Here is a 23180-nt window from a genome sequence, read left to right on the forward strand (position 1 = left end):
CCGTCCGAAGTAGCAGAACCAAGGGAAAGGCAGCGCCCCCGGCTCCTCCACAGACTGCCCTCTCAGGCTCCGGGAACCTCGGGCCGCGGCCGCGCTCGTTGATGACGTCACAGCCGACGGCGCTCGCCGCTGCGCCGCAGGACAGGCGGGGCGCGGTTGCGCTCTCTTATGACGTCACAGCCGCGCTCGCCTCTCGTGGCGGCGCGGAGAGAAGGAGGGTTCCAAGGAGGGCAGCCGGGAGGCCAGCCCGCGTCTAGGGACCCAGCGGGAGCCCCGCTGGGGGACCGGCCGCTAGCGCGCGCACATACGCCCACCCTGCTGGGTCATGGACTCTGGGCGCCCCCGCTCCCATTTCCAGTCGGACCTGGACTTCTGTCCGGACTGCGGCTCCATCCTGCCCCTTCCCGGGGTTGAGGACACGGTCACCTGTATCCGCTGTGGCTTTTCCGTCGACGTGCGAGGTGAGGGGCTGGCGCGCGGCGGCCGGAGCCTGCGGGCGTGGGGAGCGGGGTCGGCGCCCCCTCCCCGCCCGTGTGCACAGCCCTCTCTCACTGTGCGCAGATTTCGAGCAGAAGGTGGTTAAGACCACGTTTGTGTTCCACAAGGTGGGGACGGCGGTGCCCGTGGCGGCGGACGACGGGCCTGAGTTCCAGGGGCCCGTGGTAAGTTCCCGACGTCGTGGACCCGCCCCGGGAGGAGGGCAGGGAGGAAATGCAGGGGTGAGCGCGGAGATCGGGACCCAGATCCCAGAGGGGGAAGCGGGGGTCTCTGCAGCAGCGGCGTGTGGTGTGAGGACCGTGAGCTCTGGTTCTGGGCAGGCCCCTCAGGGCCCCCTGACCCGCCCGTGCTGACCCGCCAGGTGGACCGGCGCTGCTCGCGTTGCGGCCACGAGGGGATGGCCTACCACACTCGGCAGATGCGCTCAGCCGACGAGGGGCAGACGGTCTTCTACACCTGCACCAGCTGCAGGTGCGTGTCCTGCTGCCCTCTGCCCTTTCTTTGTTCACTAATCACACAGATGCGCTGATACGCTCCTTGTGCGCGATAAACCATTAGTTTTTCTGTCCTATCCGTCATTTCTATACAATTCAGGTAATAGGGGTATTTGTGGGTTTTTTATTTTTGAAAATCACATTTCCCTTATCCTTTCTATAACCAGTGAACTAAACCTTTTGAGATATGTAAAAGGAAAATGAAAAATGCAGAAGGCAAGTATTGCCCAGTGGTCAGCATGGTATGTTGGAATCTCCTCTACACTCGAGGTAGTTTTCCTTTTCTGAGCTTTAATCAGGGATGCCTTCACTCCTTTGTTTTTGGTGTTCTGTAGTTTCACCAGACCAAATCAAGATGTACTTTCTTGATCCTGTTTGGGATTTGCTGGACTTCCTAAAATAGGATTATTTTTCCCCATCGTCCTTGGAAAATTATCAGCCATTATCTCACTAAGTCTCACTTTCCCCCCCATGTTTTCAACTCTCACATTCTAGAACTTTTTTTTTTAACGTTTTTTATTTACTTCTGAGAGAGAGAGAGATAGAGAGAGAGAGTGTGTGAGAACAGGGGAGGGTCAGAAAGAGAGGGAGACACAGAATCCTCAGCCCCAGCCCGCAGCCCCTGACTTCCAGCCCCACATTGGGATCTGTCTGTAGAGCCTGCTTGTGATTCTCTGCCCTCCCCCACACTGCCCCTTTCCCCCAACTTGCTCTCTCTCAAACTAAACAAAAAGAGACACTCCATCGACTGAGCCACCCAACCTTAGGAGATGTTCTAAGATTTTATTTTTAAGCTCTACCTCCAAACTCACAACCCCAAGATCAAGACTCCCATGCTCCCTGAATCAGCCAGCTAGGTGCCCCATTTGTTAACTTAAAAAAAAAAAAAATGTTTATTTGATTTTGAAAGAGAGAGTGCCAGCAGGGGAGGGGCAGAGAGAGAGGGAGACAGAGAATCCCAAGGAGGCTCCACGCTGTCAGCAGAGCCCAACTTGTGTCTTGAACCTATGAATTGTGAGAGCATGACCTGAGCCACCCAGGTGTACCTCCTCCTTGATCTTTTAATCAAATGTCTTGTCTTAGGCTGGAGCCTCTTCTTTTGCTCAAATATAATGACTCCTTTCTCTCTCCATAGGTTTCAGGAGAAAGAAGACTCTTAATTTTTTTTCTGGGTGACTCAGCAATCTCTTCCTCTTCTTTTCCTTGAAAGGTGAAGGATATTGGGTTCTTCCCTTGTCCATCCTAGTTGCAATGTTTTGCTCCCACAGGACATTATCATGTGCCATTGTCCCCAGAGTACACATACTCTAGTTGTTTCCTTATTAAAAGTTATATTTTTTATATAAGCCAGACATCTGTGTATTATTTATAATATGTCTTGTTCCAACAGGAATTTAAATGAACTCACAGAGTTCATTTTGTTCTTTCAGTAAGTATATGAGCTACAAAAAATAATATAAATTAATACAAGAGGGGGGAAAAAAAAAGGACCAAAAAGAGCCAAGAATGGGACTAATATAAAAAATGTAATTATAAGTATTCCATCACTAAATATATTTGGTTCCTGAGTTTAGGGAAACAAATGTAGGAGTTGGAAGAGTAGGATATTCAACAGGTAATTTAACCAGATCTTTGACATGTGAATTTGGACAACAAAACATCTGATATTAAGGGATATCAGTATGTACTTGTTACAGGTGGACACTTTGAAAATTGTTTTGTTACTGCCCTTGAGACAAATGTAATACATATTCATCATAATGGATTCATATATAGAGAGGCAGAAAGAAAAGAGCATTGGGGCGCCTGGGTGGCTTAGTCGGTTAACCGTTGACTTTCGCTTAGGTCATGATCTCGCGGTTCGTGGGTTCGAGCCCCGCGTCGGGCTCTGTGCTGACTGCCAGCCCAGAGCCTGGAGTCTGTTTCATAGTCTGTGACTCCCTCTCTCTCTGACCCTCCCCTGCTCACGCTGTCTCTCTCTCTCTCTCCTAGAAATAAATAAAACTAAAAAAAAAAGAAAAGCATTTTTTTCTGTGAATCATACTGCACACTTTGTGTTTTTTAATGAGCTTTACTATACATGCTGAGTTGTATCTTGATTTTTATCAGTTTGAAGCAAAAACTTGTAGTCCAAATGCAACATACTCAGATTTACTCTGGAAATCTGTATTTTTGCGTTCCTTGGCTTAGTGATCAAAGGGTGACAGGTAACCATGATTACCTTGTAACTGTGTGGCCTTTTATATGTTCAGAGCTCTCAAACTTAACCTGTCTTGTTTTTGTTTTTTAATTTTTTTTAATGTCTTATTTATTTCTGAGAGAGAGACAGCGCGAGCAGGGGAGGGTCAGAGAGAGAGAGAGGAGACACAGAATCCGCAGCAGGCTCCAGGCTCTGAGCCAGCTGCCAGCACAGAGCCGGACGTGGGAACAAACCCACAAACCGCGAGATCATGACCTGAGCCAAAGTCGGACACTTAATCGACTGAGCCACCCAGGTGCCCCTGTTTAATTTTTTAATGTTTGTCTATTTTTGAGAGAGAGACAGTGTGACGGGGGGGGGGGGGGGGGGGNGAGAGAGAGGGAGACACATAATCTGAAGCAGGATCCAGGCTGTCAGCACAAAGCCTGATGCGGGGCTCGAACTCATGAATCGTGAGACCATGACCTGAGCTGAAGTCGGACACTTAACAGACTGGGCCACCCAGGTGCTCCTACCCTGTCTTGTCTGTCCCCCACAGCAACTTGGAGGATGGGCAGGGCAGACTTTACTGTGCATTTGAACTATAACCACCCCACTTCTGAAATCTGAAATAAATCTGTTTTATCCACCCCATTTTAAGCCTCCCCTGGCCCATAACACCGACTGGGTAAGGTCTAAGTTTCTGAGCAGCATACAGGACCTCCCACATAACCGCACCTACTTGCCAAGGCTCACTTGACACTCTTACATCCTAAGCAATGCAAAACTGCATTTTCTTCAGTGCACACACCGAGTTTGTAAGCAGCTTTCTACCTAACGAAAAGTCATTTGCCTGCCTTCCAGTTCCCTTTACCCATCTTTTGCTTTCTGAGAAACATCCACATATTTCTATCATCGCATATATTTATGGCCATTTCTGTGCCTGATTGTACTCCTCTCCACCCCAGAGAGCTTGTTGGCAAGAAGTAACTACATTGAGCTTCACAGAGGAGATTAGTATCCGTGTCTTAGATGTTAGTCCTACGCAGGCCAGCCTTCCCCATCAGGCTGGGAGCTGTAAGGGGGTACACAGCGCCAGGCAATAATAATCCCAGTTGAAGGTGCCATTAAGAACCTTGCCCCAACACCTGCAGACACTGGGCGACAGCCAGACCCATTATTTTATTTTTTAAGGTTTATTTATTTTGAGACAAAGCATCTCTCACAGGCTCTGCGCTGTGAATGTGGAGCCCCACGAAGGACTCCAACCCACGACCCTGAGATCATGACCCAACTGGTAATCAACGGTCTGGCGCTCAAGGGACTGAGCCACCCAGGCGCTCCCCACCCCACAACTCATTCTTGATCAGGTTCTCCCACCTGCTCCTGGGGCCCAATTCTCCATTCCCAGAGGCAAGGAAACGAAGACAGGTCCTGGGCGGGTGGTGGTCTTACTGCCGCCGGGACGGGTGGTCTCCCTTGCACCCCCACCCCTACTGCACCAGGCAGCACCCGCATCCTCACCCCCACCCCCACTGCACCCAGGGCCGCACCCCTACCTCCGCACCTCCAACCCGCGCCGCGGTGCCGGATGGGCTTTGCCCTTCCGGACCGCCCCTCCTGGCGCGACTCGGCCGCGCATGCGCCCCACTGCCCATGCGCAACACCCGCAGTGACGCCTCTTCCGCCAAGTTGGAGGCTCCAGCTGGCGGCGCCTGCGCACTGTCACGTTACGGCGGAACTAATCCGGCGACGCCTGCGTTTAAACGCGTGCAGTGCGGGGAAGAGAGAAGGGGAACTACGGGGTGCGTCACACCCGGAAGCAGCGAGCCGGAAGTGGGGCTGGACAGCTTCTCCCCAGGGGTGGGGAAGCGGAGGCCCAGGAGGAGGGGGAAAAAAAGAAGGTGGAGGATCCTGGCTGCCACTCTGAGTCCGACCCCGATTCGCTTAGAGCTCAGAGACACAGAGAAAGGGAAGGGCGTGTCGTCCCCCTTCCTGCGCTCCTCCCTGTCCTCAGCCTTAGCCATGGCCGAGGCAGGGGCCGGGCTGAGTGAGACCGTCACTGAGACAACGGTTACCGTGACAACTGAGCCCGTGAGAAAGGCGGGGGAGGGGGGGCGGTGATACGGGGAGGGAGGGGATAGGGCTGTGGGCAGAGTGGGGTCGGATACCTGGGCCGGGACAGTCGCCAGGCACTGGGGCTTTGGGCAGTGGCAGAGATGCTGCAGGAGGGTGGGCAGGAGACACGTGACGGAGAGTTAGAGTCGGGGCGCAGGTGCTGCTGCGCGCGGGGCTGGAGACCCCGGGACCGGAGCCCCGGGTGCCGGGGGCGGCGGGGAACGAAGGGCTTGGTGAGAGGGCTCGGCTGTAGGCAGGCTGGCCGCCAGCTCATCTGTCAGCACGTGTTTGTGCAAGGGGTGGGCGTGAAGGGAGGTGCAGGAGACGCGGGAACGAGAAAGAGATGGAAGATTGTTGAGAAATAGAGACACAAGTAGCATGCTTGCAAGAACAGGTTGAGTTGCTTTCAGAAGGAGAAGGTGTACTGGGCGTCATTACCCCTGGGTTATGGGGGGACGCCTGGGTGCGATAGGATAGGTAGGTAAGAAGGAAGCGCCGGGCTTGAGGATGAGAGGGGCAAGGAGTGGTGCTTTCTCTAGTGGGGATCAAGGAGTAGGTACTGGGGACTGAGGAAATCATGTTCAGGTACTAACACTACCAAGGAGGACTTGGGGAGGAAGATGGAGAAACAGCGAGGATTTGTTTTCCCTTGAAGAGGGGCTGGGACCTCCCCTAGGTTAGGGACTGTGTCTTCCCTGTGTCCTAGCAGTTGTCACAATCCCAGGGGAGCTCGCTAAGGTCCAGACACCTGCTTCAGTTGCCCTTTCCCAGCGCTTGACTTCTCTATGGCTCTGTCTAGGGCACTGACTGAACTGGGTCCCCCCGGGAGGCAGCTGGGCAGGTCAGGAGGAGGGGGCTAGCCGGGTCTGCCTGTCCTTAACCTTCCAGGAGAACCGGAGCCTGACCATCAAACTACGGAAGCGGAAGCCAGAGAAGAAGGTAGAATGGACGAGTGACACTGTGGACAATGAGCACATGGGGCGCCGCTCATCAAAGTGTGAGTGGCTCCATCTGCATCTGCTCACACCTGCCCACATCTGCCCACAGGCCTATCTGCTGCCTTTTCACACCTGCTCACACCTACCCACAGGCCTGTCTGCCACGTGCTTGTGTCTGCTCACACCTGCCCAGGGACTGGGCACTGCCACCTTCTCACACCTGCTCACACCTCCCCACAGGCCTGTTGCCTTCTCACACCTGTTCACACCTGCCCAGGGACCTGTCACTGCCTCGGTGATTCTGGGCATCAGGGACACGAGGCTAAGACTGGAGGGAGAAGGAGAGAGGGGCTTGTCCTGGGACAGGCCAGGGCCTGAAGGCAGTGGGTATCAGTGGGGAGAAGTAGGGCTTTGGACCCTGGCCAACAGGAGGAGGGTTTGGGGGCCTGAATCCCTGGGGGGTTGGGCCTGGGGAAGTTGGTCCTGCACAGGGGAAGCAAGTTATTACTGAGATCTGGTGGGTGAGGAACTGACTGTATCTTAACCTTTGCTCCTTTTTTACTGGGCTCCTCCCTCCAAATCCAGGCTGCTGTATTTATGAGAAACCTCGGGCCTTTGGCGAGAGTTCCACCGAGAGTGATGAGGAGGAAGAGGAGGGCTGTGGTCATACACACTGTGTACGGGGCCACCGCAAGGGACGGCGTCGTGCAACCCCAGGACCAAGCCCCAGCACCCCTCCCCAGCCTCCTGACCCCTCCCAACCCCCTCCAGGGCCAATGCAGCACTAAATTCCTCTCTGCCCCACCATTCCTATGTTTGTCTGGCCCTGAATGTATTCATGTGGCTACTTGGGGACTAAACTCATGGTTTGACCCTTTCTCCAGCCCCCTCCTGCCGTCTCCTCTGCCTGACAGAGGGAAGAGGAGAGGAAGGTAGACAGAGATCCTGGAATTCTGACTTGCTGCTATTCCAGAACCCAGGCTTCCGGGTTCTCCCAGCCCTCATTCTTCCTTTCAGTCCTCATCCTCTGCTCTCCTGGGATCCAGGCATCTTGGTCCCAGTCTCTTCCCCTCGTTCTCACTGCCAAACTGCCTGTCCTGGGATCCAGTCTCTTGGCCCCTTGCATTCTCTAGTTCAGTCCAAAACACTTAAATTGGGTTTTCAGCAGTCCCAGCCTTCACTGCCAGGGCCCCAGTCAGATTCTGGGCAATTTCGCCCCAGCTACGCATGTTAATCCTGGCTTAGAGTTCTTCCAGTAATGTATTTATGTAAGCCTCTGGGATGTGTGGGCCCCCAGCCCTATACCCTCATGCCCTCCAGAGGGGCTGGGAGAGAGAGAGGTCTTTGCTTTCTCACCTTTCATGGAAAATGGAAAAGGAAATAGTGATGGCCTCTCCTCACCCTTCTCACATGACACAGGATGTGACAAAGCTGGCTTGGAGACTGGTGACTTAGAGCCAGCCTTCTCCGACTTCTGGCTTCAGAGACAGATCCAGCTTAGTCCCAGGGCCCTGGGTCCCTGGGAGAGGAAGGAAAAGGGAGGGGCAAAGAGAAGGGGATACGTCCCTTTCACTACACTCTTGCCCCTTCCTTCCTAGGCTTCGAGGTCTCTGCCAGCCCAGATGCCCAGCTTTCAGCCCTCCCCACTCCTTACTGGGATATTGAGATCATTTCCTAGGCTTCTTGCCATGCACAGTTGCAGAGATGAGTCAAATCATACCACCACTGAAATCTCATTTATTGCCACAGTAGCATAAAATAAATAACCCAACGTCACAAAACGTGTTAAATACGGGCCCATTTATACACATGGGGAAAGATGTGAAGCTATGTACAGGGATGAGTTTGGGGTGGCTGGGCCATCCCCAGGCTAAAGAGAGGGAGGTAGCACCGTGTGTGTGTGTGTCTGTGTGTGTGTAGGGGAGAGTCAAGAAGGTTACTAATGGGAAAAGGCTGTGAGCAGAGAAAGCAGTCACCATGGAATAGACTTGGCCTGCCGCCTTCCCAAAACGGTATTGAGCCCCATGGAGGGCCCTTAGAGCCAGGCCAGAGCGCGGTGAAGAAACCCCAGATTGGATAGGGCTGGGAAGCTGGAGCCATGGCCTGAGGAGGCGGCCATGGGCCCTCTGAGACCAGCAGAGGCAGGAGTGGGAAGGGAAGGCTAGACTAGCGGAGCCTCTGTGTAGTGGACACCCCCCCCCCCCCCCCCCCCCGCCGATCGCCAGCATCGAGGGGCAGGGCCTGTTCCCCAGCTCAGGTCTGGAGCAGCAGGCAGCAGGGAGAGGCAGGTGGCAAGTACTGGGGAAGCGGTGGGGGAGAAGCGTCCCACAGGGAGGAGCCGGAAGCCCGAGGCCAGCCGACGTCTTCCTGGTTGGGAGAAAAGAGACCGTGTGGCTGGACGCGGCCCCCGCACCGGTGGGGGGCTGCAGGGGGAGGTTCAGCCCTCGGCTGGCACGAGGCGCAGCGGGGCGCGGGCGTCACGGGTGCAGAGCAGCGGGAAGACGCGTTGCCCCAGCGGCCCGGGCGCCTGGAAGGCGAAGAGCAGGTCGAGCGAGCGCCCGTCGTAGAAGGCCACGCGGCCGCGCTCCCAGTCCACGTCCACGCGGATGCGCCGCGGCGGGGGCCCCGCGCCGCCCAGGGGCGTGGGCTCGGGCGCCGTGAGCGCCCACAGGCGGCCGCCGCGGGCCCCCACGGCCCACACGGCCCCCGCTGGGCACAGCCCCACGCGGCCCTTGCGCCGCACGGACTCGCCGGCCGCGCCCAGGGCGAAGCGCGCCTCGCCGCCGTCCTCGGCCTCGGCGTCCCCGGCGCCGGCGTCCGCGGTCTCCACCTCCCAGCAGTGCCGGCCGGCCCCGAAGCCCTGCGCGCCCAGCACCGCCGGGAGCTGGTCGAAGCGCGCGGGGCCGTCGGGGGGCGCGGGGGTCCCTGGCGGGGCCAGCCGGACGCCGCGGCGGTCCTCCGAGACGAGCAGGTGGCGGTGTGCAGTGCCTGGGTCCAGGGTCAGGTCGGCTGCGGAGGGGCAGAGGGGGACAGAGTCAGAGGCCGGGGGAGATGATGCGGCAGGGGGCACCAGAGAGGCCTCCCGGTGGCTCCAAAGGCGCCGTGGGGCCCGAGTGGGAGGAGGCACCCGCCGGCACGGGGGCCGCTCCTGTACAGCTGGCCCGGCGCAGGCGGCGCAGTGCGGAGACCAAAGGAGAGGCTGCCTGGACTGTGGGGCTGATCCCACTTGCAGGGAGGGGCAAGGAGAGGGGGCGGGGCGTGGGAGCAGGTCAGCCGTCTGGGGAAGGTCGATCTGAAGAGGACTGGCAGGAGATGCTGGGACCCCAAGCGAAAGTGGGAATGGACTGACTCATTTCCACAGGGAGCTGGGGCAGGGGAGGGGAGAAATAATCACAGCCTCGTGTGTATGGTTTGCTTTTCAGAAAAGGTTTCTGGACTGGGGGTGCTAGAAGCATCCTGGGCGGTGTGGGATGGTAGGTGACAGGAGTGTGGGGCACCTTTCCTGGCACGTTTTTTCTTTTTACGATTTTATTTGTAAGTGAGGTCTACACCCTATGTGGGGCTCAAACGTACAACCCTGAGATCAGGCGTTTGCATGTTCGAAAAAGAAAAGGAGGGCACCTGGGTGGTGGCTCAGTCACTTGAGCGACTGACTCTTGATTTCAGCTTAGGTCATGATCCTAGCATCGTGGGATCAAGCCCTGAGTCCGTCAGGCTCTGCACTGGGTGTGGAGCCCACTTGAGATTTTCTCTCTCCCGCTCCTCCCTTCCCCTCCCCCCCACAAAGAGTTGCATGCTCTACCCACTGAGCCAGGCAGGTGCCCCTCGGGCTGGTAGCTTTGGTAGTGAGCCAGGAGGGGCCTCCAGGAGCCGCAGATAAGGCCCAGAGCCCCGGGGACGGAGTCCTCAGAAGCAGCTGACCTCCAGGGGCTGTGACAGGTAAGGGGGGTGGGATTGCTGGAATATGAAGAACTGAGGATAGACGTTCCCGGTCAAATTGTGTTCCCCCAAAAAAGATATTTTGCCGCCTCCCAGGACCTCAGAACGTGATCTTAGTTGCAAATAGAGCGTTTACAGAGGTAATTAAGTTAAAATAAGGTCATTAGGGCAGGCCCTGGCCCAGTGTTACTAGTGTCATAAAAGGAGCAAGTTTGGCCCCAGAGATGAATGGGAACAGAAGCGAAACAAGAAGGCACGTGAGGGCCTCTCTGCAGGAGGAGGGCTGGGAAGAGGCCGGGCCTCGCGGGAGCCCGTCGCACCTACGAGCCGCGTCCAGCCTCCCTCGCGGAGCTGTGGTCGAGCCCCTCCCCGTGCGGTGCTCAGCGCAGCCCCAGGGAACGCATACAGACTTCAGAAAAGTCGCCGTCACGTCTGAGGCAAGAAGGAGCGAACGTGACACAGTCTGTCACTCAGTGCGTCCTTACCTGTCAGTCTGTGCAGCATGTTTTTGACCACTGGATAATCTTCGGGGACATCGTCGTCTGAGTTAGATGACTTGGGTGTCGGGGCATCAAGTCTGGACAGATGAGGGAGAAAGGTCAGGAAGTCGGTAGGCACCTACTGCCCTCTGACGCCCCCACCCAGACTCCACTGACATCTCTGGGGCAGGGAGGGGTGAGGTCGCGCCCCGAAATGCCGTGTATGAGTGAGGACAGAGATGTGAGCCCACAGGGAAGGTGCTGGACGTGGCCGCTGATGGTGGAAAGGAAGCGACACTAAAGCGTAACTCACCTCCTCCATGTCTTCCTTGTATCCTGGGATGGGCAGAAGAGAACACGGATGTGAGCTCTGGGCTTCCGTCCTGGGCAGCCCGCCCCGTCCTCCCCCTCCCGGGTCTCCGTTGGTGGGACCCTGCCACCTCTCACAGTGACCTCGCCTCTTTACCCCTGTGCTCCCCCTTTCCTCATTCTTGCCCTTTTCCTGTCTTGGCCCTTCCTTCCTTTCCGTCACCGCCTGCTTCCCTCCTCACCTACCGCAGCTTCATCCATGCCTGGGATCTGGCGCCCTCACCCTTCAGAGTCCTTACCACTCCCTGCTACCTCCCCCGGCTTCATTCCGTGTCTTTCATGGTTCCCTACCCTAACCCACCTTCCTGAGGCTGTCCCTCCTCTCCATCACTCCGACCAAACCCCCCAGAGCCCTGGGGCTAAGAGTTGGTATATAAAAGCCGTGTAATAAAGCTGCTTCCCCTGTTGTCATAAAAGCCCAGTGGCATTTATTGGGTCGTTGGCTTTGTGTCTCTCTGCCTTAGCCAAGGGTGTGTCCCAGGAGGTCCAGCAGATCGGGACACAGCGCTGGATGCCCTCCTCCAAGTACCAGGGTCCCCCCTTCCCCCCCCCCCACTGTCCGGTGGGGATGACTGGGGGGGCCCAGTGTGGCGGCGAAGGGAAGAGAGGAAGGCGATTTGCCTAATTACGCCAATTACACCCGGACTAATTAGGTCTATGTAGACTTCAAAGTGTGGAAGCAAGACCCGAGACCGGCTAGGCTGCTGGGGAGAAGCCAGTCAGGAGTCCGGGACGCCTGAGGGTCCGGCAGGGAGTCGGGGCTCGCGAGGGGCGCGGCCGCAGGCTGGGCCGCCGGCTCCCGGGCCCCCACTCCACCCGTCACCGCTCCCACCGGGGGCCCTGGGAGGAGCCGAGGACGACAGTCACCGACAGCATCCGCGGGGACGCGGCCCTAGCTGCCCGGACAGCCCCCCGGCACCCGCCCCTCCGCTCCAGCGGCTTCTCGCGCCGAGTCTCCCTCTCCGCGCCGCCCCCCCAAGACCCCGCCGGGTCTCCAGCTCCCAGGCGCCTCGCCGCGTCCCTTTTCGCCCCCCCCGCGCTTCCCGCGCCCCGCGCCGGGGCCCCGGAGGTCCCGCGTCCGGTTCGGTCTCCTGCCCTCCGGGCGCGTGTGACGTGTGACCTGCTCCCCCTCGTCCTGCCCGGCACGGCCGTCACCCACGCCCCCCGCGGCCCCGCCTCACCTCTCCGCGGGGGTCCAGGCAGCCCATGGTGGGGATGCGGCCCCCCCTGCGCTTCCCCGCGCCGGCGCCGGCCTCCGCCAGCTTCTCCCGCAGCCCGCGGCTGATGCGCACCTCCACCGCCAGCCGCACGTTGGACCTCAGGCTGCGGCGGGGGCACGGCCGGCCGCAGCAGGGGCAGGCGGGCGCGGGCGCCGGGGCCCCGGCGGCGGGGGGGGCGCCCCAGCGGCGGGCCAGGCACGCGCGGCAGAAGCTGTGCTCGCACGCCAGCAGCACCGGGTCCTCGAAGGGGCCCCCGCACAGCGGGCACGTCGCCAGCCGCTCCAGACGCTCCACCAGCCCCGGGCCCAGCTCGGGCGCCTCCATGGGGAGCGCGCGCCCCGGCGCCGGGCCTGCCGGGACCCTCGCGGCCTGCGGACGGCGCGTGCTGCGAGGCGAGCTGGGGGCGCTACCCCCGCCTGGCACATGGACTTTCGGGCGCCCTCCGGCCCCCTCTCCGAGCAGTCCCAGCCTCCGCCGCTCTCCCCGCCGCGTCAGGCTTTATAGGGAGGAGGAGGTCCCCGCGGCAGGTAAACACCGGGCCTTGCGCAACAGCTCACCAGGTTCTCCGGCTTCGCGGGCAGGGTCTGGGGGAGGAGGCCGGGAGGCGCGCGCGTCCGGGTCCTCGTGGCAAGCAGGTGGTCGGGAGGGGGCGCTCTGGGGGCAAGGCCGCACCGCGCGGGCAGGGGGAGGCGCCCCCCGTCACCCCTCCGGGGCCCCAATCTCAGCTCCCCCCCTCCCCCCGGGCTTGTGCTGAACCGGTGGGCAGGCCGCCCAGGCTCGCTTTCGGCGTGTGTCCCCACATTGCCGGGGTGTGAGTCACTCCAGGAGGCCGGCACACCCACTTCCCCGGGTTTGGGTTTGGGGGCGGGAGCAGGGATCCGGGCCTCGAGTGCTGGTGTGTGCTGTCATTCCTGGAGACTCTCTCCTTTCCGTCCTGCTGCCTTACCTATTAAGGGATTAAGAACCTTCTGAAGCTGTGGGGTACGGGAGTGGGGGAGTAGGCGCCCCGCTCAGGCCTCCAGCAGCCAGTTCTGCATGGGGCTGGGCCTCCCTTACTACTCTCTCCCTACCTCTCTCTCTCTAGTTCTTCCTCTCAGGTTTTCCTGGTTTGTCTTTTTATTTCCACGTTTCCCTCTCTCCCCTTCCTTGGGATGTACCCATGGCTTATCTATTTCAAGTCTCTCGGTAAACAGCAGCCCAGAGAGCTGGCTGCGCCAGGTCACAAGGCCAGGGAGGAACCAGAAGCAGAGCGACGGCCAGCTCTGATCGCCCCCTTGCTGTGGCTCCACCCTGCCTCTGTGTTATCTGAGATCCCTGAAACTCCCCTCTGCTTTCCGAACTCCCCGCTCTGATCTTTCCTCTCAGTTCCCCCTCTCCTTCTCCCAGCTCTTCTCTCCTCTCTTCCCACGCCCTCCACCTGCTAGTTTCTCTGCTGCTCTCACGGCAGGCCTTTCCATCTGGCGGCCCTGCAGGGTCTGTGGGCGACTACACATCTGTCCACATGTGCTCATGTACACTGTCGTACAGACCTGTGCTCCTCCATCCACGTCCATTCCCCACAGACAGATGCCTTCACGTGATGCAGACCCCACAGGTGTGCTCCCTTTCGACACACTGAATATCACGGGTGGACACCCAGGATTACTCAGGGACACAGAGACATACTCAAAGAAAACACTCAAGAGACACTCTGTCATTGTCAATAAGAACAACAATAGGGCAGCAGTGGGTTGTTACGGAGCAGCAGCATGAGGATAAACACAATAAGGATCAGGCAGCCCTTGAGGCACCCTTCTGCTCCCCTCTGCTCCATACTTACCGGGGAGACACTCAAATTGGACGCCCTGATAAACCCGCACAAATAAACACATGTGTATTTATCTTGGAACAAACCTCTCCACTCAGTGCTCATAAGACATACAGCTATGGACATGACCCTAACTTGTTTCGTAAAACGGGCTTTCGTGCTGTGGAAGATGGAGTCACGGTCCCCCAAGACGCCCCGGTCTTAATTCCTGGAACCTGTAAATATGTTACCTTCCAGGGCAAAGGGGAATTAAGCTTGCAGATGGAATTAGGGTTGCTGATCAGTTGGGTTTGAAACAGGGAGATTACTCTAGGTCCACAACAACATCCTTTTTTTCTTTTACATTTATTTATTTTTGAGAGACATGACAGAGCACAAGTGAGGGAGGGGCAGAACGAGAAGACACAGAATCTGAAGCAGGCTCCAGGCTCCAAGCTGTCAGCACAGAGCCCGATATGGGGCTCGAACCCACAAACCGTGAGATCATCCCCTGAGCCCAAGTCGGAAGCTTAACCAACTGAGCCACCCAGGCGCCCCCACAACATCCTTAAAGGCGGGGAGAGAAGCAGAAGAGGGCAGCCAGCACGAGACGTGTGAGAAGCACTCAGCCTAACACTGTTGACTGAACACTGAGGAAGGGGCTGTGTGCAGAGGAAGCAGACAGCCCCTCAGAGCCAGAGAAGGAAGGCAATGGACACCAGGAGGACTCCAGTCCTGCTGACAGCCGGACTCTATTCCAGTAGGACCCATCTCAGACTTCTGAGCTGCAGTACTGTGAGGTGAGGGTGTGTGGCTTACGTTTGTGATCGTTTGCTACAGCAGTCTCTGCTTTCCCCTGTCCAGCAGTCTCTGATCCTTTGGGAATGTCTGCACCTGTTCGTTTTTGCCCCTTCAATCTGTCACATCTTCTGGAGTTCCTTATGTCGCTTGGCCTTCTCGTCCATTCTCTTTCTCTTTTCCTTTGGATTGCTTCAACTTCTTGGTTCCGTCCCCACCTCAGGGCCTCTCAGACATTGGGTCCTCTCTGGATCTGGGCCTGGAGAGGTGGGGAAACGGTGTGTGAGTGTGTTCAGAGAGCTTGCATTCACCAACGCAAGTGCCTGCTGCGGCCCGCACGTGCCACCTGCTCCGTGGCTCCATTCTTGTTCACTCACATGAGAATCATCTGGGCAGCTTTTAGCTTCCCCATGTCCAGGAGACACCTCAGGTCAGTTAAACAGAATCTCTGTGGATGGGAGGCCAGGCATCAGGGGTTTTAATAGCTTTCCAGGCATTTCCAATGTTTAGCCACAGGGTGACCTGCTGTGTCACATGATGAGGATGAGGTGTGCAGATGGACCTGCCCTCCCCACGTCAGGCCCCGTTTCGCTGTGCTAGATTCAGGGCCTTATACTGTTTGCTCCTTGACCATATGCAGGCTGATCTCGCTGCCAGGTCTGTGCACTTGCTTGGGCCCCGCTTCCGCCAGAGCCAGACGAGGCTGTGTCCATCTTGTCATCCAGGGTGCAAGCCACATGGAACACATTCAAGATGGGCCATCTTTCCCCATCGTATCTCGAGTTGTTTTCCTCATCTTTACCCAGATGTACTGTCTTTGTGGTATTTATCACTATCTGAAATGATCTGGTTATCTGTTTCGGGCTGTTTCTGTCCAATAGAAGGTAGTTTTATAGGAACAGGAACCCAGCCTTTACTGTGTTCACCACGCCTTCCCTGAACCTGGTACAGTGCCTGGCACACAGCAGCTCTCAATAAATAGACAGTAAAACCTTGATTGCGAGTATCTTGTTCTGCAAGACGAGCAAACATTTCTAATAAGTTATAACTTGATAAACGAGTGATGTCTTACAATAGAGTAGTGCGTGATGTGGAACATCACATGATCACAACTGAGCCAATGGTCCTTCTCTCTCTACCTCTGCAGGATTGTGGGGATCATCTCCCATGTTCAGGTCCTCAGTCTCAGGCCGCGGTGTTTGGCAGAAATCAGTGATTTTTCAGGACATTGGAAGGTGTCCACAACTGGTACTAGTGTATTTTTTGTCACTTTCAAGTACCTATGGTCAGTCCTTTGCTTTTCCAGACAAGAGTGAGCTTAGGAATGCTTTGCTTCATTCTAGGTCAGGCTACCTGCAGGTATAGACCCTTTCTTCTGCTGCCTTGTTGCCAGTTACATTAAATACAGTCTATGACAAGAGTTTATTAATACTGCACTGTCGTCAACATCCATGAGAGTGTATACAATGGTCCCCCCACAGAAGAAGATTCCATTGAGCCAGTAGACAGCAGTGATTCCTTTAGTGACAATGAAAGTCGTCCTACACAGTAACCCTCCTCTGTCTTGTCTCCCTCACACTAGCCACGATGATCTTCAAAGGTCAGTGCTGGTTAATGTCTTTATTTCTCTTTATATTTTGTATTTTCTTTATTATTTTGTATTATATTACAGTATTGTAATCATTTTTATATGAATGATGGATTGTGGAACCAATCCTCTGAGTTTCCATTATTTCTTATGGGGAAATTCACTTTGATGTGTAAGTACTTTGGATTACAGGCATAATTGTGGAACAAACTCTGCTCGCAAACCAAGGTTTTACTGTATACCCAGCCACTGAACTGCCTGCCACCACTTGGGCAAAGTGAAGTGTCTTCTGACAGACTCAGCTTAGACCTTCTAAATGTGCACAATATTCTTCTCCTTCTTGGCCAATGGTCATTCCACCCTGGCAGAAGTCAAGCATGGTGCTGGGGGACGCTCATGTAGTATGAGGCATGGCATTCAGTCTGTGCTGGAGAAGCTCATGGTCTAACCATCACATGCCCTCAATAAACAAACGTTAGGGATTCCTGCTAACCTGCTAACGATGCTTCCTTCCTCTCAGCCTCTACTTGGTGCTTCCCATGAGCTCACGCCTAATGGTTCTCAGACATATAGTACAGGGGGTGGACATTTGGAGACGGGCATTGCCAGGAAATGTCTCACTTCTCAAGGCTTTCCCCCTCCCTCACCAGAATCCCGCAACTCTGCCTTGACCCCTCTGATCCCTGTCCTGGGCTCATTCTATCTCCAGAGACCTGCATGGGTGGGGGTGACTGTTGGTGCATGCTGGCCTGGCTTTGCCAGCCAACTGACCAACTGACCATGACTGGATCCGGCCTCTCTGTTAGTATCATGTTAATACAGGTACCACCCTCATGCCTGTCCCCACCCCTTTCCGGCTGCTTCCAGGAGGTCTCCTGGGTACTTTGGAAAGTGTGAACCTGCATCCGGAGGTGCTGGAGGTGGGGCAGGCCTTAGCCCATCTGCTACTTTCTTTCCTTCTCTTCCTGCTTCTTTTTCATTTTGTTTGTTCTTCAGTCTGGCTCTCCTCCATTTCCATGACATCCCCATCCTTTCAAAGAGTCCACAAATCTTTAGGAGGCTTTAAGGCAGAGAGACATGGTTGAGAGACTATGGACCAGACAGTCCAGGTCTTTGTCCTCAGGAAGTGTGAAGGCAGATGAAGTGTGTCCCTCATCCACCAGTATCCACCCCTGCTGGGCTAGGGAGTGTGATGGTGCACAGGGTGTATCCATCATCCATAGAGAGCTGTAGTTAGAGTTGTAAAGTGGGGTGTGACGGTGGGCTGAGGATTATGTTGACCGATTGGAGAATGTGTGGGAATGATTTCAGGAAGGCCTCCTGGATGCAGTGACTTGTAAACAAAGGGCAGGTTGGGTTGAGTGGGAAAGAAATGCAAAAGCCTGAGCAAAAGTATCTTTGGGGAGAAAGCTGGCAGTGGCAAAAGAAATCTCGGGAGAAGAAGCATGATTAAGGCGATGCAGTTCTTTCTCAGGCCCCACTCGCAGTGCCCCATTCCTCCAGACTTTCTTCAGTGTCTGGTTGTTTCTGTAAGGACTCGTTTTTTTAAAACACAAGACTCTGCTGTTTACAATGTGCAACATTCCTGGGAATTACTGCACATACTCTGGGGAGACAGCCCTCAAGGCTGGAGAGGACGGGGAGGGGGCTCGAGGGAGACAGGACAAAGATTCCAGCGGACACCACTCAGGTTACAGGGGTGTCACCCTCAGCCTAGTTCTGTAGCAGCCTCAGAGAGGGTGACTCTTGGACTCCCAGGATTAGCGGTTTGCTTACAGGTAGAGCCAGGGCTGAAGTTCAGATCCACTGCATCCACACTCTGTGCTCTTTCCCTGAAGTGTCACTTCTGTCTTCTGAGACTTGACTTTCTCTTCTTCAGCCTCCCTGAAGCCCCAGCTCAGGGCCAGCTGCCTCTAGGGGGCTGTTCCTCCCTCACCTTTATCCTGGGTGCTCATTTGTTCTGTCCTTCTGGCCACTCCACCCCCAGCAATGTCATTGATCTTTCTTATCTACCCTTTAAACTGCCCTGCAACCTTCTGTACTCATTCTTCCCTCCAGTGTGTCCTTGAGGCCTTCTCATTCCCCACCCCCCAGCAGAGTCGCCCTAGGGGCTGAGCATTTGCTCAACCATTCAGGCTCTCAGCAAGTACTTGCCAGTTCAGCACTGTGCTGGGAGCTCTGGTACAGGGGTGACCAAGCCAGCCATGGTCCCTTGTCCTCTGACAAATTAGATTCTGTTGGGAAAGACTAACCATAAGCAAGTAAACAAATAGGTGAACAAGATAATTATAGATGTGATAAGTGCTTTGAAGAATATAAAGTGGGTAATATGAGAGGAATTAAGTGGAGGAGGTGTGCACGACTTTAATAGGGTGTTAGAAAACACTTCTCTGAGGGATGATGTGTGAGCCAAGCCCTGGGTGGTGAGAGGGAGCCCCAGGCTGAGGGTTGGGGGGAGAGGTCTTGATGCTATGAGTGTGGCCAGTGGTGTGATAAGAGGTGGACAGGCACTGTCAGGCGACAAGGTGCTGGGCTGTGTTCTAAGAGCGGGATTACAGGGTCAGTCTGTGTATTCACAGACCCAGCAGTCTTCACCTCCCTTCCTACTCTAAGTCTGGTCCTCCTTTGCATCCTCCCATTCAGGATGACCATTCATTTCCACATCCACTCCCTCATCTGTGAAAATAAGCAGACAATTCATTATGCTGGACGGGGCACCAGATGCAGCTAATTTGCTTCTCTTCTCACACTATGGAGGTCACAGAATCCCAGATGAGTAGAGTGTTAGAGCTGGCAGGGATGTTATCACCATGTAGCCTAACCCTTACATTGCAGGCAAGAAAACCAGGGTCCACAGGGCTAACATAGCTTGTCCCAGATAGCTGGGGTATGAGCAGGCCTGTCCCTCTGGTCCCTATTCTTCAAGAGTGCAGGAAGCCTGCTCCCTGTTTCTTCCACGCTCATTTCAATTAAAGAGGTGCTAACTGACCACTCTTGTATGTTCACAGTGAGGCCCCACTTGACCAGGAATAGAAGGAGCAAATGATGAGGTCCAGGCACACTAACACTGATGTGTGACAGTCAGCGTGACAGCCACAGCCTGTGGACAGCAGACAGTCACGTGCATGTCCCCAGGGTGCCGTGAAGGGACGTGCAGGTGCTGAGGACCAGGGCAGGGAGCAGAAACCACTCTTGGTCTGGTCTGGTCGGTGGCAAGGGATTCAATACAAGGAACCATGTGATAAGAGAATCATTGAAAGGCCTGGAGGATTAGGAGTCACGAGGTTCTAGCTGGACTCTTGGCTTCAAGGTCTGTCAGAAGCACTGCTGCCGCCATTCCCATGGAGTCCTCGTGTTTGCTGGAGCTCAGCTGCCTCCTATGCTGTAGGAGGGTGGCCTCCCTCACCCCTGCCTCTCAAATCTCATACAAATGCATCCAGCTGGTGAAAGCCTAGCTGCCAAAGTTTCTGAGAAGTAGAGTTTGTTTTACTTTCCAACCTCTCCAAATAGAAAGGGAAGGAAGTCAATCTACATATCTAGAGTTGCCAGATAAAACTTGGGACATCCAGGGGCGCTTGGGTGGCTCAGTAGGTTAAGTGTCTGACTTTGGCTCAGGTCATGATCTCACGGTTAGTGGGTTTGGGCCCTGTGTCGGGCTCTGTGCTGACAGCTCAGAGCCTGGAGCCTGCTTCCGATTCTGTCTCCTTCTCTCTCTGCTCCTCCCTGCCTCAAGCTCTGTCTCTCTCTGTCTCAAAAATAAATAAACATTAAAAAAATTTTGAGACATCCAGTTAAATATGAATTTCAGATAAACAATGAATTCTTTTAGCATCAGTATCTCCCAAATATTGTATGGGGAATACTTATACAAAAAAATGATTGATTATTTATCTAGGACTCAGGTTTAAGTAGATGTTTTATGTTTCTGTTTGCTGAGTCTGGCGAGCCCACAAAGATCCGGCACAGGGCTCTGGTTTGGATGGGGGCTGTGGAGGAAGGCCTCTCTGGGGAGTCAACATTCAAGAAGAGACTGGAGAGATGAGTAGAAGTTCATCAGGCACAGAGAGGAGGAAAGGGCATTCCAGGCAGAGGGAACAGCTTTGCAAAGACTCTGAGGAAAGGGACAATCTGGGCCTAATTAAGGAAAGCTGGTCCACGGTGAGCTGCAGGTGAAGGTAGTGGCAGTAGATGAAGACTGGGCAGAGACCAGACCACACAGGGTCTCCAGTTAGAAGGAGCTGAATGAGACAAGTGTGCAGTGAGAGTGACCGAAGACCTACCCAGGGATGGCCCCCAGAGTCTTGTGGGTCCTGAAGAAAGAACTTAGGTGACAGGCGGCAGCCAGGAAGGTCAGTGGGAGCCACAGGGGCTGGAAAGGAGCAGGGCAGCTTGAGGTGTTTTGTAGACAGAAGCACTGACCTGGTCACGGGGGCTGCGGGGGGGTCAAGGATGGGTTCCTGGCTCTGGGAGTGGACGAGGTTCAGCAAAGTGAGCTTTGGGTGATGAGATGGGCCCACCGAAGAGGAGGGCAGGACAGAGGGACACCAGGGCGCAGCCTCCGGCACTCTCTGCAGAGAGGGCTCCCTCCCCTGCACTTACGCTTGGTCCTTCTCTCCCTCCCTTCATGTCGCCGCCGCCGCCGCCGCCGCCGCCGCCGCCGCCGCGTATTTGCTTTCCTATCCTTGCCCTCCCTCTGCTTGTCCTCATCCCGTTTACTGGGCAAGAATCAAGCTCAGTCAGGGCGGCGGCCGGAGGGAAGGAAGCGGCCGGCCATGTGGTCCCCAGTCTCCACTCCAGGCCGACCCACCGAATCTCTTCCCGGTCCCAGGAAGGGCTGAGGCTGGACTCAGCCAGCCAGGGAGGCTGGAGACTGGGGCAGCCTGCCTTTCTGGCAGGTGGGAAACCCATCAGTCCAGACCCCTCAGTTTGGATCTTCGCCCACTGAGACCCTGCCCTGCCTGGAGGAACACATACCCGGTGCGGAAGCAGTGGGGTTTCCAAGATTTGACCCAGCTCTGGTCGGTTTTGTGATTATAGGGTGGGGAAGTTTGTATTGCTGTCAGACTTATTTTATGATCAAAGGAAATCATTTATCCTCATTTATTCAACAGATATTTATTAAGCCCCAACGGTGTTTCAGGTACTGTTGGGGTAGCTGGGGACTCTGGGAGGATGAAGCAGACAGGAATGTGCCCTCTTGGGAATTCCATTCAAATAGGGAAGACGGTCAATAAAAATGGGAAATGCCTGCAGGTACGAAGCTGCAGGAAGCTGGGGAGGAAGGGAGGGAGTACTGCGTAGGTGGGTCTGGGTTACAGTTTCAATGGATGATATTTGAGCAAGGATTTGAGGAAGGTGAAGGAGTCACCAGGTGCTGAGAGAAAACTGGTCCAGACTGAGGTAGATGCAGGGGCAAAGGCCCTGAGGCAACACTGCTGTGTGTGAGATGTAGCCTGATGGCCTGGCGGCTGGAGGGAGGGAGCCCTGGGGCGGGGGGGGGGGGGGGGGGGGGGGGGGGGGGGGGGGGGGGGGGGGGGGGGGGGGGGGGGGGGGGGGGGGGCGGGGGGGGCAGTTCTCTGACTCCAGGGGAGGTGAGTCTGGTGTGGGAAGCAGGTGGCAGAAAGAGACAGCCAGGTGTGGGTGGATACAGAGGGGCTGCCCTGACAGGGGGCGGGGCGGGGGGAGAGGGGCGCACTGGGCAGGTGTGGTGGAACGTCAGGGGTTAAGTGTGAACTGTCAGCCCCTGTAAGCAGCTGCATTGTGAGTAAACGTAAGGGAGACCCAGTAAGAGCAAAAGTAGTTCATGTTTCTACAACAATCAATACTCTCCAGAACTTCTTCATTTTTTACGTCTCACTAACCACTCCCGTGTGTGTGTGTGTCTGTGTGTGTGTGTGTGTGTGTGACATCACAGGGAAGACACTGGGCCTGAGGGTGGGGCCTCGGTGCTTCTGCCCCCAGCTGACCCCCAGGGACACAGAGGCACAAAGAGTCAGGGACAGGGCCAGTGAGTCAGAGACACCAAGGCGGAAAAGACAGGTGTCAGGGAGCCGGCAGGGAACCCAAGAGGGAGGCAAAGGCAGAGGGTGACCCAGAAAGGCCTGCTGAGCCCAGAGGAGCCCCACGTGACACACTGGCCGTCTTCTTCCCAGGTGACCTGTCGCCGAAACATCACTGGCATGCTGCTGGCATCCAGCCTGACAATTAGTGCGGGCGCCTCTCCCTCGACTTCCTGCGGAGCCTCCGCCCGGCCCTGCCCGCGCGCCCGGCCCGCGGGTCTGGGGGCAGCTGGCCCGGCCCTGTGGCCCCTCCTAGAGCCCCTCCCGGTGCTGAGCGTCCTTGAAACCCGCGCCGCGTGGACTGGACGCACCTGCGGCGCCGCGTCCCGGCCGCGCTCCCCAGGCGGTGCGGCGGGAGCGCAGGAGGGGGGCTCTAAGCAGGCGCGCAGGCTCACCTGCACCCCAGAGAGGGCGGGAGCTGCAGAGAAGTGGGCGCTGACGAGGAAACTGGGCGCAGCAGGGCTCACCAGACTGGATGGACGGACCAGACTGCCTGCACCCGGACGGTGGGGGGCGGGGGAAGGGGGACCCTGACAACCTACACCGGGGTCGGGACGTGGGGAATGCGGTGGAGGCAGGGACTTGGGGAAAGATTGGGTCAGAATTCAGCAAGGCTGGACCTAAGTTTGGAGAAGGGGTAATAATACTTGTTACAGTTTTTGAGCATCTTTCTGTATCTAACTTATTTCATCCTTACGAAGCAGGTATCTTTACT

General features: G+C 56.2%; 4 protein-coding genes across 4 annotated transcripts in view; 3 read left to right on the forward strand and 1 right to left on the reverse strand.

The window, feature by feature from the left end:
* Positions 1 to 309: 309 nt before the first annotated feature.
* On the forward strand, positions 310 to 2336 carry POLR1H (RNA polymerase I subunit H). The gene is made up of 4 exons (XM_039224753.1): positions 310 to 461; positions 562 to 662; positions 860 to 969; positions 2128 to 2336. The coding sequence occupies exons 1-4, from the start codon at positions 326 to 328 to the stop codon at positions 2150 to 2152; spliced, it is 372 nt and encodes a 123-aa protein (XP_039080684.1). The 5' UTR covers positions 310 to 325; the 3' UTR covers positions 2153 to 2336.
* A 2683-nt stretch (positions 2337 to 5019) lies between these two features.
* PPP1R11 (protein phosphatase 1 regulatory inhibitor subunit 11) lies at positions 5020 to 8008 on the forward strand. The gene is made up of 3 exons (XM_039224759.1): positions 5020 to 5265; positions 6178 to 6286; positions 6813 to 8008. The coding sequence occupies exons 1-3, from the start codon at positions 5197 to 5199 to the stop codon at positions 7013 to 7015; spliced, it is 381 nt and encodes a 126-aa protein (XP_039080690.1). The 5' UTR covers positions 5020 to 5196; the 3' UTR covers positions 7016 to 8008.
* RNF39 (ring finger protein 39) lies at positions 7945 to 12727 on the reverse strand. The gene is made up of 4 exons (XM_039224758.1): positions 12196 to 12727; positions 10959 to 10981; positions 10652 to 10743; positions 7945 to 9236 (listed from the first exon to the last, which is right to left on the reverse strand). The coding sequence occupies exons 1-4, from the start codon at positions 12556 to 12558 to the stop codon at positions 8665 to 8667; spliced, it is 1050 nt and encodes a 349-aa protein (XP_039080689.1). The 5' UTR covers positions 12559 to 12727; the 3' UTR covers positions 7945 to 8664.
* Positions 12557 to 23180, forward strand: part of TRIM40 (tripartite motif containing 40) — a 35872-nt gene continuing 25248 nt past the window's right edge. The window contains exons 1-3 of the mRNA XM_039224757.1: positions 12557 to 12761; positions 17274 to 17326; positions 22559 to 22971. Of these exons, the coding sequence (XP_039080688.1) occupies positions 12557 to 12761; positions 17274 to 17326; positions 22559 to 22971 (671 nt within the window). The remainder of the gene's footprint in view (positions 12762 to 17273; positions 17327 to 22558; positions 22972 to 23180) is intronic.

Source organism: Hyaena hyaena, unplaced genomic scaffold, assembly GCF_003009895.1.
Source record: "Hyaena hyaena isolate Hyena2069 unplaced genomic scaffold, ASM300989v1 scaffold_1759, whole genome shotgun sequence".
Lineage (NCBI taxonomy): Eukaryota > Metazoa > Chordata > Mammalia > Carnivora > Hyaenidae > Hyaena > Hyaena hyaena.